Here is a 15,485-nt window from a genome sequence, read left to right on the forward strand (position 1 = left end):
GTAATGCGACAACGCGGTACAGAGACATCGACTGCCACATCTGCACGCCTGATAGCGACACTGTTGGTGATACACGCCTGGACTCACATAGACGTGACACGGAGCAAACACTTCCTCCAACAGCACATCACACTGCGCCGCATGAAACACTGAAACATACAACTTAAAATCATTCATCTGTTTAACTGCAGATATGAAGAGAGATTGTAACTGGCTTCAATTGCACTGGTTTATCTGATCTTATCTTCATATGGATTTTACACCTACAGCTACTGTACAGTAATATCAGTTGTTATTATTATTAGGGTTACACGAGTACCATTTTGCTGGTTCATTTCGCAGGGGTCGATTATGGGAATGTTGACGGGACTAATGCATGCTGAAGACACTTTCCAAGCATTGACATGAAGCTGTGGTGTTCCTTCAATCATTCCAGCTGGAGAACTAGAGAGTAAAAACAAATCACATTCATTAACAGAGTTATTTTTTGGCCTTTATACAACTTTATTGGATAGTGAAGAGATAATACAAAATCAAGTTGGGTAAGGACCACAAACCAGGACTTAAACTTGGGTCACCCAAAGCGCTATTGTGCAATATGTCAATGCATAGCCTATTTGGCTATTGGCACTGACATAAATGATTAACATTTAAAGATTTTGAGTGATAATTCAAATGTTTTGCATAAGAAATTAGATTTTTTTTACTTACAGAAAGTCATCACGTAAATTGCCATTCAGAGTTCCACAGAGGCCGAGCGTGGAGCCCGTCCAGGTGCTGTCCAGCTGCAGGTAGAGCCGTCCACCCTGACAATCATACTGCAACCTCAGACCAAACACACACCGCAGACCCACAAACAGAGACGTCAGTCTGCGCACATTCACCGTGTCTAACAAACACAAATACAGAAAAGTGAAAGTCAGGTAATGAATACTGTAAAGATAACATAACAAAGGGTCCAAATCTCACCATCAGAGTAAGGCAGATTAACGGTCATACTGGCCCCAATAACAACTTCTCCTTCTCTGGTAAGAGTAACCTGCCTGCCGATGTCTTCATCCACCACCAGAGTCACCGAGTGAATGCAAGAATGTTCCTGAGACAGACAAATGAGACATCAAACACACACAAACATCTCTGACGGGACACATTCTCATGCACGAACCATATACCTCTCCACAGGCTGTGTACTGTAGTGTGACGGTAAACTTTGTGTTGCCGCGTGATTTCACCAACACGTACTGGCAAGAGCCGGTGTGCATGAAGATCCGCCCATCGAATGTGGTCACATGTGTGTCACCCATCACCATGCACTCCGCTGAGGGTTACGGAAATTCAATGGCAAAACATAAATGCTTATGAATCTAATACAAAAGTAGGTAAAATAATGGATACTAAAAGAGTTTTACCAGTGCAGTTGTTTTCAGTACAGTTCCACACCCCTCCCATACAGACACTGAAAATTAAAAATGAAAATTAGAAACTGATAGCTCGAGTCTCCTTTCATGTGCATTGCATGGAAAAAATGTACTGTAAGTGAAAATGGACTGAAACTGTTAGTGCATAACATTCCTCTGCTATTTATGTTTGCATGGATAAAAAAGACATACAAGCTTGGAATTTGGGGAATAATGTCTGCTAAATGTAAATATAACAAGTAGAAGATAGGTATGTCGTGACGTCATCCATTGGTTTCTGAAGATCGTTTTTGAAGCTTAAAGTAGGCGTTGCCTGCCGTCGCCATCTTGGCCGGGTGTCACTGCGCATCACTCGCAAATAACCGAAAATGGGTAAAGAGGCGGGACGCGGGTGAAACTGAGGTGTCTGGTTGCTGAAATCACACCCGCCTTGCTCGACAGTAGTGACAGCAGTGGCAGTTCATCTGTCACTCAAATGACCACGCTCTTAATTATGCAGAACTTTAAAGCTTAATATATTTTAAACGGATGAGTTACAAAATAATTCACACCCCTCACAGTTGTCATGAAGGACAAAATAAGCTACACAGACCCAAAAAAAATTATACCAGGCTGTAAACATATTATTTTCTACTGTAAAGTTGGCCATTTTAACATGTGGGTCTATGGGAATGGACTCCCTTTTGGAGCCTCCAGTAGCCAGTCGATAAATTGTAGTTTAAGTCACTTGGTTTACTCGGTTTATTGGCGATTGAGAGATTCGAAGGTTGCCCCCTGGTACATTCTTAAAAATAAAGGTGCAATATGATGCCATAGAAGAACCACTTTTGGCTGTATGGTTTCATAAAGAATATTTAACATCCAAAGAACCTTTTCTTTTTTTAAGAGTGTAAATGACAAAGCTTTAGATTTTTTGCATAAATTCCCTTAAGACAAATTGTTGAAAGACCAATGTCGCACACCTGTGAGTTCCGGTTAGGTGCGTAGGATAAAGAGACAATAGTAGTCCAGCAAACATGTATACAAAAGAGATATCCCGCACACTAATAACTTGCAAAATATTTATTGCGACGTTTCGATCGTAAGATCTTCTTCAGGCATATGAACACGATAAAGGTATCACAAAGTATTCCGACAAATCTTATTTAATTCGATCTATTTTCAAAAAACATTGGCATCTTTTGTCATCTGATCCTGAGCTAGTTCTATTTTCCTTAACCCTCCACTTATAGTGTACAAACGAGCAAAAAATTTAAAAGATCATCTAGTACATGCCCGTTTTCAGAGCTGCACACACAGTCTTGCACAGAGAACTATTAGTCCATTACAAAATGGAAATTACCAGTGTGGTAATTGTGCCCAGTGCAATAACACGAAAAAAATGTCATTCTTCTGTAACCCTAGAACGGGAAAAAAATTCCACATTAATTCTGTGATAACGTGTGCCTCTACACATGTGGTGTATTTAATTCGTTGTCCGTGTGGTTTAGGCTATGTTGGCAAAACTACGCGCCAATTGAAAAAAAGAATTAGTGAACACAAGAGCTCTATTCGAAGAAAAGACATTAACTATCCGGTTGCGGCACACTTTATGGCCATGAGTCATGATGTCTCTTCTCTAAGTTTTTGTGGGATAGAAAGAGTGACTATGCCACCGAGAGGCGGAGACATTGACATGCTCCTACAGAGACGCGAATTATTTTGGATTTTTACTTTACAAACATTATCGCCTCTTGGTTTAAATGATGAAGCCCTTTTCAATGTGATGTTATAATCTTGAGAGGAAAAAAATTGTGTTTTTTTAAATTGTTGATGGAGTTTTGCACTATGCTTATTCCAATTCTTCATGCAGAATGTACGGTTTGTGGTGTTTTCTCTTTTTTTTTCTTGTCATTATAGACTGTTTCTGATTTGTGTATGATATTGAGGTTGTTGATGTGATGGAAATAATTGTAGACAAATTTGATTGGTCATTGAAGGTCTGATACTGTGATTAGTCGGTGACTATTGTCTGTTGTGATTGGTCCATGAATTTTTTAAATACTTTGTGATACCTTTATCGTGTTCATATGCCTGAAGAAGATCTTAAGACAAATTGTGAAACGGTGACATGTTTCTTACCAGACACTGCAGCCTTGCTCCACTACATGACCCAGGGGATATGCTGTACCATGGTACACACAAGGACACTGAGATACTGCTATACAGGTGCCGTTCTGCAGAATCAGACCTGATAGAGACAAAGAGACAATCTTAAATGTTCAACAGAAATACTATTTGATATCATGGGCGTCGGAACCAATATACTGTATGTTAGTGGAACAAGACCCACCCACTTTTTAAGACCAATGATATTGGAGCCACTCACATTTTCTCTTATTTAGCACATTTGTCTATTCACTTTTCAAAACGCCATCAGTCCAATCCATTCCATTTGAAGAATGCCCTAATAAATAAAACTCTGTTCCACGGTTTAGCTTCAGCCTTGACTTCCACGCTGCTGCTTCCTCAAATTCATTCCACTTGACTCATTCAGAGACCATATCATTTAAACTCCATTGCATGGTTTCACTACTTTTTTACGTATGCATATGGCAGAAGCTTTTATCCAAAGTGACTTACAATGCATTATAAGGTACACATTATAAAACATTATAAAAGGTATGCATTATAAAACACACAATGTGTGTTCCCTCCCTGGGTTCGAACCCATGACTTTTTGCGCTCCTAATGCAATGATCTATCCCCTGAGCTTATCCTGCTGCGCTCCTGCGACACATGGTAAACAAAGCTTTTAGGCTATAAACACAATTGTTTAATTAAAAGGCACCTGAATACAAGAAAATAACATCTACTCCAGTAAATGTTTTGGACCCACACACTTTTTTGGCATTCTGACGCACAAAATGCAAACCAATAGAAAATATGAGTACTAAAAATAGACATGTTTCCCAGAATGCACTGTGATGATCACCTCTCAAAATATCACTGAAATCATATACATATTACTCTTAGGGGCGGTTTCCCGGACAGGGATTAGACTAGTCCTAGACTAAAACATTTTTAAGAGCTGTCCAAACTGAAAACAACTTGCACTGACATATCTTAAAATACATCAGGGCCCTTTGTTTTGCCTCAAAATGCACACAGGTAATGTTTTTAGTAAGGCATGTTTGTTAAAACAAGTTATATTTCCTAATTAAACTAAGGCCTAATCCTGGATTAAGATAATCCATGTCCGGGAAACCACCCCTTAATCTTTACATTGGGGGTCCAACATGACAGCAAGCTAGACAGACACATAACTCAGCGCGGGGAGCAGGAAGAACCATTCGGTTAAATGCTCATCTGTAATCTTAATAATATAAGAGCTTTAAACCTCTATGACATTTCATTAACAAATATATAGTCGTTAAGGTTTTTATTAATTCTTATTTTATGATAAAGCATAAATAATTAAAATATTTATTTATAATGAGTATTCCCCACAACAAGTACTGATCATTTTAAGTTAATTTCACTTGAATGTTTTAGTTTAACTAATTTTGTATGCTTAATATTTGAACGAACTAATATTTTTTTAAGTATGTCCAAAACACTTTATTAAATTCATCATTGTTTAAATAAAGACAATATCAGTGCTAGTGTTGTGTTTTATATTATACTATTGTATTTTTTATTTAAACTTGAGCACAGGTCTTACCATCAGGACAATAACATCCATCAAGACAATGTAGATTGGTGCCCAAACACTCCTTGTCAAATGTGCATGTTGGTGGGCAGCAGCTGATGCAATCCCTATGGACAAAGCTATCCTCACATCTGTCCGCTGAAACACATTACAAATGTTAACTTGTGATAATGTGTGACCACAAGACTCATTGACAATGAACCATTAACTGACCGCATGTAGGAAAACTGTCCCTCCATTCTCTGACGGGGTAGCCCACATGAGAACAGGCTCTTGTGTACTCAACCAAAGTCCTACAGAAAGTCTCTTCATCATCTGACCTACATAAATATATTTTATAATGTTAATAAACTTAAAAGAGACAGACAAAAGTAAAAATAACTTTACGTCAAAAGAAAGTAAAACAATATAAAGTTATTTTGGTAATAAGATTGAATGAAATTGTATGGGCAGCACAGCTGTTCTGCAATCTGATCCTCTCACTTCTTCTTCAATCATCAGTCCAGTCACAATCTGTTTATTAACTCATTTCATCACCATAATCAAAACACACAAGAGTGCACACACATGTATACTGTACATACATTCACTTCAAGGTATATTATTACTTTAATGAACATAATCCTTTTTCAATTGGGAGGTGTAGAAAAAGCTGGAAAGAAAAATGCAAGCTTGACTTACACACACATGTCTGAAACACAGCTCACAACAAATGGATTCGGGTCAATGTTGTCATGGCAGGAGACGAAAGGAAAGAAAAGCAGGGCGCTGCACTTCTCGATGGCATCCTAAATAACACATGCATGCAAAATATGTTTTTAGGCAATTATTACATTGTTCTGTATGAGATGGATGGGTATGAAAAAGCATCCATCAGGAAATAAATCTTAAACTAAAACACATTCATCTCTTAACACTATTTTAAGGCCCAAGAGTATATAGTAAACGTGACTGTACATCCATATCTGATTCAGATGAGCATGGTCCTGGGAAATCATCATCAACCTCAGGACAGGCTCTCTCTTGAGGCAACTCTACTGCCCAGCTGTTCCCAAACTCATGAAGCTCTTCAGAAACTAAACCTGACAATACATACAAGACAAGAGTGACACAACACTTTACAGTATATAACATTTTTATAGTCTCTAGAACCGTCAGCAATCACATTTTAACATGTTTTATTTTGTTGCAGTGCTTTTATTTTACCAATTTAAGTCAAAATGTATATGCACTTCTTGGCACTCCCTGCAGGAGGTGGCACCTTAGGCGACTGCCTAGTTTGCCTATGCCTAGAAATGGCCCTCCAACTCACCCCATATCTGCTCTAATGGGGTTGAGTTTTAAGAGGTAAGTAAGGAAAATGACCTAAATCTCCTTATGATGGCTCTATTCTGTGGTTTATTGAGCATATTGATGACTTTGTAGATACAGTGGTGGCCATCATAAGGAGATTTAGGTCATTTTCCTAAAATTTTACAAAACCACATTCCTCCACACATAAAAAGCGTTTGCACTGCAGTGATCGAGTGAGTGTAGTTCTGCTAAGTTTTATATAATCGGTCAAAAATGTTGTTGCCGACGGAGATGATGAGTGTGTGTCCGGATCTGTTTGTCTCACCGCGACTGCTGCCGAGATCATCCGATCCGTCATCATTATAGTTTCCACACAGACCACAAGGCCTTCCTTTGTGTTCTTCGGTCATTTTGAGGTAGACTCCAGAGCTCCCATCCCACGCCAGAGAGAAGCCAAATGTACTTTTAATCAGGATATAATCAGCCAAGCGCTCGATGAAAACATTACGAACTGTCTGCGGTAGACTCAGCCTGAAAACATGTGGACAACACAACCTACTGTACCATCTTTGATCAATGCAAAAATCAGTTCATCAATTCAAATCTATTAATCATATCAATTTTCAGAATTTTGCATTCTTGCACAATTAAGTTGGACTTCCAATTGTTTTTCTTACGAGAGTGCCGTCAACTATGTGTTTACCATCATTTATCAAAATATCTTTTCTGTGTTTAACAGAATGAAGAAACTTTTTAATTTTTACGTGAAATATCCCTTTAAAAAACAGTACAATCATTCATTTGTGATACAGTATATCCAGACTTACCTATGCCCACCCTTGAGTACTTGATAGCCGCTAATAAAGATTTCCTCTTCATTTGGAAAGAACAGACTCAAAGCACGAGAACATGAATAGACTGAACCTCGACATGAACGACTGTTATGAACCTGACAGTCACACAGAAATGAAACGTATTATTGCGAGCAAAGAAACAATTGTGCTGAATCAAACACGTGGTCGACTGCAGATGTGACTTACCCAAACTGTATACTGTGGCTCTGTTGAATGGCAGTCTTTAGCCAGGATATATGAACAGGTTCCAGGAAAATAGTAGTACATCCCATCAAAGGTCTCAAAATGATACTGACCCCATGAACGACAAATGCCATCCCTGTCCTGACCATGATTGGGAACTAATAGAAAAATATACAAAAAAATCTAAATTCTTACTTATTTCTTTTATTATATCACTATTAACTAATATACTATCTGTATATCCCTTACAAAAACATTATTTCACATTAATTCAAAGCAGTTTTGCAGAATAATAGAAAAAAAGAAACAAATACATGTTGTGATGATTATGATTACAAAATATATAAAGTTTGGCTGTTTGTTTATTGATTCAAAGCTGACGGCATTTAAACTCCATGTGGTGGTTTGCGTCATATTTTTAGTGTAGAAGAATCTAATGGTGGTAATACTATGGTACTTTGATATATGTCATGGTACTGAATGATACACACTACAAAAAACATGCAAGTACCTGGTATGTGTGCACTGGAAAATTTACATTTCATGTTTATTGTCTTGATTTCCAGCATAAATATCTAAGAATTCTTAAATCAAGAAAAATGTTCTAGATAAGCAAAATGACAGTGGCGGCTCGTGATGCAAATTCAAAATATGTATTTGGAGTGTCATGTGTGTTGCTCATGTTTTCAAAATATGTGTTTGTTGCGTCATGTAAATCATGTGCATCACGTGTTTTGTCAAAATAAGTGCCTGCTGCACACGCGTCAAAATCGTTTATGATAAAAGAGACGCTCACGTTCACAAAATACACGCAAGACACTCCCTTAACAGTAAACTCTGATTAAGCAGGAGATAATGCGAGTATCTGGCAAAGGCAAGCGTCTCTTTTATCATAAACCCTTTAGACGCGTCTGGTACAGGCACTTATTTTGACAAGACGCGTAATGCACATAGGATCACTTGACGTGCAGAACACATATTTTGAAATTACGAACCACACACATGACGGGCTACATACATGTTGTGATGAACCACTGCAAAATGATCCAAGATAAAATTATGTAAATCAAGTGAGTTTATGCCAAAACAATAAAAAAAGGCCATTGGGGTAAGAAAAACTATGCATACTTTAAGTTTATTTAATTAAAGGTGCAGTGTGTAAATTTTAGCGGCATCTAGTGGTGAGGTTGCGAATTGCAACCAACGGCGTAGCCCACTACTCACCCCTTGCTTCTGAAATACATAAAGAAGCTACGGTAGCCGCCACCGGACAAACATGTCATTGTCCGTTAAGGGCTTCTGTAGAAAAATGGCGGCATAAAATGGCGACTTCCATGTAAGGGGACCCTCTTTGTATGTAGATAAGAGGTAATAAACACATAACAATTCATTATGAAAGGTCTTTGTACACCCCTGATAATATAGTTTTGTATATTATTTTGCATTTCGGTCAAGAGATCCTTCTAAAAATTACACACTGCACCTTTAAGTTAAAACTTAAAGTTAAAAAAAAAATGTCTTATCCTTCTAGGGGATCTTTCCTTACCCATTTACAGCATAAACTTAATTTTCATAAAAAAAACATTTCAGAAAACAAGCCTTACAGTTTTTTTCGATTGCTAAACGCCAGTGGGCACAACTGGAGCTACATGTGCAAAACTCTAACTACAGTCTGCACTACCAAAAGTCACCTGAGCACAACTCTTAACATATGGCTCAAAACAGCTCCGTGCAGCCAAACACTAAACACAACCCTCACTGAGATAACACACACTGTCACTCACAACACACTGAGAGGAAAAACACTAACATCAAACACCAATACACAAAATACTAACTTTATATCTTTACAGTTTTAACAATTTCAGTGATGTCACACCAAGTAATGTTTTCTTTAAAGAATGATTTATTTATTGATTTATCACAATATTTTTTTTAGAACATCATAATTTTTTAGGGTAAATGAAAATTAGCAGTTTGCTTCAGTTGTCTGTAGTAATTTACGGAATTACAGTAATGAGAAAAAAGGTAGAAACTTAAAGTACATGAAAGGTAATATTATATATAAATGAAATATATATATGAAATTGGAATTTATATTTATATGAAATTGCAATCAGCAGTGTTTGAAAGGCACAATGCTGAAATCAATTGTGTTTTGAATGTGTGATTCACAGTTTTGACAGCAGTGTGTTAGCATTTGAACAAAGTGCTGTAAATCCACAGTGTTGTGCAGGTTGTGATTAAAGTCATGGAATAAGTGTGTAAAGTTTTGAAAACTGTGTTCAAGCAATGAAAAACGAACTAGAGTTTGGTCCACATGAACTGCTGCTGTGCAGACTGTAGTTAGAGTTTTGCACATGTGACTCCAGTTGTGCCCACTGGCGTTTAGCAATCGAAAAAAACTGTAATATCATTTTGTTTCTCAAATATATCTTGATTTATGAATTTGTATTTATTCATATTAAAAAACAAGACAAAAACACTAAATCAGAACTTTATTTGTTGCAGTGTGGTCCCCTATAATTTGACATTCAATCTTCTTTCAAATTTGAGCACTGCAATAAATTCAAATCAGCATGTAATGAGTATGACTCACATTTCAATATTCATATATATAAAACCTGTTATTCTCTTGGTCATAGCGGCTGCCTGCGTTTATAGTTCTTGCTAGATTAATCACAAATACTAAAGGTCTTTGTAAGCAGCAATCTGTTCCAGCACATCTGTAATCTAATGCCACTAAATGCATTAAGAGATCCACAGATCAAACTTACTATAGATTAACTGAATCAGTGAGCAATGTGGTTTGATTTCTAGTTTTTTTTCCATTTTAGTCTGCCTCAGTCCCCTTTTAATGTCAACACCATTCTTCACTATCATTCCAAAGAGGCAGACTTCATACGTGTGTGCATGTGCTTACTGATTTGACAGCGATCACCGAGACCCTGGAACTGAGCACAATCACAGTGACCGCCCTCCTGGCACCAACCTCCATTAAGACACCCACAATATTCTACATCATACACAAACAATGAGTTTAAAAACAGTGAGTGGTGCACATGCAAAATTCAACTCAATATATGTGAAGCCATACAATACCTGTCGATGCATCTCTTGCTGTATAATTATAAAGAACTCTTTGCGGGACAGCCGAATCGGACAGCACTGCACTGAGGCTCTGCGGAGAAAGATAAAATTGACTCCCAGTCCCTGGGTCTTATTGGTTATAGTGAAAGCGGTGCTATGTTTAGCCTGCAAGTCTGGAAGCCATATTGGTGAACCTGTCTTGGCATCTCCTCACATGGTTTTACCACCGAAGACATTTGGGACACCAGCTCTCAGGCAGTAGCATTTGTATAAACTCCACAAAGACAGCTTTGTCGGCATTGAGACTATTGTATCTCAGTATTTGTATGTGTGTGTGTGTGTGTGTGTGTGTGTGTGTGTGTGTGTGTGTGTGTGTGTGTGTGTGTGTGTGTGTGTGTGTGTGTGTGTGTGTGTGTGTGTGTGTGTGTGTGTGTGTGTGTGTGTGTGTGTGTGTGTGTGTGTGTGTGTGTGTGCGCGTGCGTGCGTGTGCGTGTGCGTGTGTGTGTGTGTGTGTGTGTGGTTACTCCCTTGTTGCTTTCTCTTAAGTATACTCACCTCTTCACGGAAGAGATCTCGTTTCTGGCGCAGTGCATTAACCCTCCTTTAAACAGAGGTACAAAGAGAGCAGTATTAAAAGCGTAGCGACTGTGAGACTAAAGCTTCAGAAACACTTAAGATGCCACTCAGAAGCAGTCACACTGACGGATCGCATGTATCCAGGAAACTGGTTTAATGGTTACACTCCAAAACATTGAACCAAACACTTAACATCCTGGTTGCATGCATTATCAAACTCACTCTTTCAAAAATAGCAATTTCTTAAAGGTAGAAATGCCAGCTGTGCTTTCACATTTCCTTTCTCTCTATTTAAGACTTTTAATTATGCAAATGAATACCCAGCAGGTTTCAGAACAATTTAGGTGCTCATTTAGCACTTACCTGGGCAATTTATTTTCTGTCCTGGATTCCTGGCAAATAAATCCTGTCAAAATCACAATGATGTTAAACTAAACAGCATTACATTTATGACATCTAATTTGTGTCTTCATAAAAAATCCCTCCTATTCAAATACATGATTGCTTTCTAAAAAAAAAAAAAAAAGTTATATTTTTAAGTAGTATACTAAACCTCTCAGATAATGAAACTGTTATTAAACCTTCAGAATAAAAATAGTTATTTTCTTCAATGACAACGAAACAGCAAACCATCTGCCAAAATGTTATCAGTAATGCAGTTATTGTACTACACTACTATAAAATCTATAAAACTACATAATTATAATATTAAGATGCTTTATATCGCGTAAATATAATTTATTCACGACAGAGATGGCTGATACAAAATAACCACAGTTTAATAATAGTAACACTTTTGTGATGGAAATTATGTCTACTACAGTTTTGTTAGTTTTAGTGAATGATATAAAAAAAAATTAAATACCCACCTTGAAGTACAAAAAGTTTAAAGATGAAAAGCGTACAGAGTGAAAACAGCTTAAAGTCCCGCTGTTCGTTCATCTCGTCCTTCAACGATCATAAAATGATGAGTTTCATTTTAGGCGTATCAACTTAAAAATCCCTGTCAAACGTAAAAAAAATTTTTATAGCACTAACTGGTTTAAAAACATTTGATGAGGGTCAGACTTATGTAATGTTGTCTCAGAGTAGTGAAGGATAAACGTCCATCTTCTGTACGGTCAGAGGAAGAGGAGGATTTACCTGCGCGCACCTGCAGCATCACGCGCACCGGCGCGCAGGCATCTTTATCATCTACCTCATTTTATTGGCATAAAATAGGCTATTAAAAACGTACAGGCTTTATTATTCTCGGATTATATACAGCCTAATTTGCACAAGTTAAATTATATAAAATATGAACTCTACTTTTAGACCTGGTAGAACAACTCATTAAATCCTACTTTATATTATGAACTTTGTGCTTTAAAGTAACCTAGATGAAACTAAAACTAATAAAACGGTTATCAAATTATGATGGGATGAATCCTTTTCTAGTAAATACACTTGGGACCATTCACAGAAAACTCCAAAAAATCTACTAAATCTACTTAATTTACCTAATCCAATCCTCTATTTCATTATTATTATTATATACTGTTATATATATTACGTTACAGTATATATGCCTATGCAGGTTAAAATCTATATTCATTTTTTAAAATGTAAAATCTTAATATTAAAAATATTTTATCACACATACTTGTAGATTAATGTTAAGAATAACATATAAAAAAATCTAAATGGCTTTTACAACCCAAAAACCAAATAAAGAAAACTAGACAGGGGTATAAAACTAGTCAAAATAAGCCACATAAAAAAATTATTAAGAGGTAACGGTAGTTATCGTGTTTATAGTTTTGCTAATAAATTAGTCAAAAAACACTGCTGTAAGTCATCATTCTGATCAATTTTTTTCTTTCTTTAAAAATGTTACATTTATATAAACATGACACGCATACTTTGCGCGCACGCGGCATTCATTGGGAGTTATGACATCATCGAAGTGCGCAAACGAGGAGGGCGTCGATTAATACACGCGTCAGCGGAATGATGGCGATGTGCAGTGTAGTGCGGTGTGTTGCTGTTAGTTTGAGCTCGACTCTGTCTCGACTTTCGCACAGAAACGCTGTGATCTCTGCTACACTGCTGGAGAGGAGATGTTTTAACAGATCCCTCAGCACCAACACTTCACTCTGTGCAGGTATTAACACTTAGCAATGTTTACAGCTGGCACGCGGAAAGTTTGCCATCAAACTTTATATTTACACCTTGAACTTTTCAATGCATCTAAATCGGGTAATTGACAGATTTTGGGGTAAAATGCACATTTATGTATACGAGAAAGTGTTTTATACCTGTTGACTACAATCACATTTACATGCATTATGATTGTTTATGATTAACTTTGTGTGTCTCGCGTTGCAGCGCTGAAGTTCACAGATAAACACGAGTGGGTTAGCGTGAACAGTGGCGTGGCGACAGTGGGCATCAGTAATTTTGCTCAGGTAAGTTATGTGTCTGTTTTTGTAGGGTGTAAGGTTGTAAAGTATGCATACTTACTGTGATTGTGATGCTTTCAGGAGGCGCTGGGGGACGTAGTGTACTGCGGGCTACCTGAAATAGGCACACAGCTCTCACAATCAGGTAAACCATTACTATCTTCTGTTAATCTACTACTGTAAGTATATGGGAATACAAAAGATACGTGAATTGTTGCATTAACATAAAGGGGACATATCATAAAAATTTGACTTTTTCCATGTTTAAGTGCTATAATTGGGTCCCTGTGCTTCTATCAACCTAGAAAATGTGTAAAAGATCAACCCAGTAACTTAGTTTTGGTAAACCATTCTCTGCAAGCATGTGAAAAAATAGCTCATTAAAATCTGGCCCCCTTGTGATGTCAGAAGGGGATCTTATTACAGTAATACTGCCCCTTTATCTGCACTATAAGCACAGATTTAGGCACACCTGAAAATGGCACATTTTTGCTCACACCTACAAAGTGTCAATTTTAACATGCTATAATTTATCTATATCTTACTTTCAGCTAGAACTTCACATACGTATTCTGGGTACACCAAAGATTTATTTGACATCTAAAAAGTCTTGTGAAATGTCCCTTTTAGGAACACATTATTTCATTTATGTGTGCAGATGAATTTGGTGCTCTGGAGAGTGTTAAAGCAGCGAGTGAGTTATATTCTCCTCTGACGGGTGAGGTGACTGAGGTGAATGACGCCCTAGCAGACAACCCAGGACTGGTGAACAAGTCCTGCTATAAAGATGGTAAGACCACTGTTGCGTTTCTCTAAACCTGTCTTTACTCACGCTTGAAGGGTTTTACCTTACAATGTTTTCACTAGATTTGTCACAAAAACATGTTTAGAAGCGTGCCCAAAAAGATCCAAAAGTACCATACAACTGTTTATGCTACATTAAAGTAAATAACTGTTTTGAAATGCGGTAGTATGTATATACATTATATCGTGTGTTTTGTTTGAAGGTTGGCTGATGAAGATGAGCGTATCCGTACCGGAGGAATTGGATGCACTAATGGATGAAGCTGCTTATGAGAGATACATCAAATCTATAGAGGACTAGATCCCGCCATCGGCATGTGTGATTCACGTGTGCATTTCCTTATCCAATATATCCAGTACATTTCTGTTTGTAGTTGATTTAATTTAGATATTCTTATCTGAAACACGTATCCACATCAACCCACAATCAGTGAATGAAGGGGACCACATGGACACAACGCAATGCAACAAGTAATCTAACTGGGTCGAATCTGTTATATTCAATATGTTGCTGCGGAGATGAAGATACACCAACATACACAGTCAGTATAACAGTTTCATCTCCTTTATAGATGCTACACTGTTGTGGTGAAAGCTTGCCATTGCGTGAAATAAGCGAAAAATAAAATGACAGAAAGTATAATACTCAGTATCCGGTTGACTGAAGGGTCTGTCAGTGTTGTTTTGAGTCAGGGCTCAACAGTAAGGAAGTCTAAGGCCCGGGGATAACGCGAGAGAGATTCCAGTTAATACAATTGTCACTCGCTCCATTTCACTACATCAAACATTATCTAGCTTTTAACATAGACAAGGACTTAACAAAATAACCAGAATAATCTGAGAATGTTATCAGTATAAAAATGTTGCAGAATTGTTGTCAGGTTAAGTAAAAATCTGCACTACTGTCCTGAAAAATCCTTATTGTTGAGCCTGCGAGTGGATGACATGGTGAAATGCGCTGTTTCTGTGTTGGACTCAGACTGCTATAGCTATTAACAACAATAAACAACTGTTTAAAACTTGTGTTTGCTGGATTGCTTTCTTTTATTAACTAAAATAATGTCTTGTACAAAGATCAGGTTTTCACTCACTGGATCAGTAAGAGATTTTTGTCTTTGGCTCTACTGCATAAATC

The 15,485-nt window shown here is 37.4% G+C and overlaps 2 protein-coding genes across 2 annotated transcripts in view; one reads left to right on the plus strand and one right to left on the minus strand.

Moving 5' to 3' along the window:
* Nucleotides 1-12,047, minus strand: part of otogl (otogelin-like) — a 60,657-nt gene extending 48,610 nt beyond the window's left edge. Inside the window, exons 1-19 of the mRNA XM_073815802.1 lie at nt 11,975-12,047; nt 11,469-11,511; nt 11,085-11,130; nt 10,542-10,620; nt 10,363-10,455; nt 7,443-7,597; nt 7,230-7,351; nt 6,728-6,933; nt 6,067-6,191; nt 5,791-5,897; nt 5,323-5,429; nt 5,122-5,247; nt 3,540-3,648; nt 1,410-1,456; nt 1,174-1,318; nt 970-1,103; nt 712-889; nt 320-444; nt 1-149 (exon numbers count right to left, since the gene is read on the minus strand). The exon at nt 1-149 is cut by the window's left edge and continues 61 nt beyond it. Coding sequence (XP_073671903.1) covers nt 1-149; nt 320-444; nt 712-889; nt 970-1,103; nt 1,174-1,318; nt 1,410-1,456; nt 3,540-3,648; nt 5,122-5,247; nt 5,323-5,429; nt 5,791-5,897; nt 6,067-6,191; nt 6,728-6,933; nt 7,230-7,351; nt 7,443-7,597; nt 10,363-10,455; nt 10,542-10,620; nt 11,085-11,130; nt 11,469-11,511; nt 11,975-12,047 — 2,169 coding nt within the window. The remainder of the gene's footprint in view (nt 150-319; nt 445-711; nt 890-969; nt 1,104-1,173; nt 1,319-1,409; nt 1,457-3,539; nt 3,649-5,121; nt 5,248-5,322; nt 5,430-5,790; nt 5,898-6,066; nt 6,192-6,727; nt 6,934-7,229; nt 7,352-7,442; nt 7,598-10,362; nt 10,456-10,541; nt 10,621-11,084; nt 11,131-11,468; nt 11,512-11,974) is intronic.
* Nucleotides 12,048-13,061: 1,014 nt separating this feature from the next.
* gcsha (glycine cleavage system protein H (aminomethyl carrier), a) lies at nt 13,062-15,373 on the plus strand. Its single transcript, XM_065283781.2, has 5 exons — nt 13,062-13,248; nt 13,473-13,552; nt 13,628-13,691; nt 14,205-14,336; nt 14,554-15,373. The coding sequence occupies exons 1-5, from the start codon at nt 13,095-13,097 to the stop codon at nt 14,649-14,651; spliced, it is 528 nt and encodes a 175-aa protein (XP_065139853.2). The 5' UTR covers nt 13,062-13,094; the 3' UTR covers nt 14,652-15,373.
* Nucleotides 15,374-15,485: the final 112 nt, after the last annotated feature.

The sequence above is a fragment of the Paramisgurnus dabryanus genome, chromosome 9 (assembly GCF_030506205.2).
Source record: "Paramisgurnus dabryanus chromosome 9, PD_genome_1.1, whole genome shotgun sequence".
Lineage (NCBI taxonomy): Eukaryota > Metazoa > Chordata > Actinopteri > Cypriniformes > Cobitidae > Paramisgurnus > Paramisgurnus dabryanus.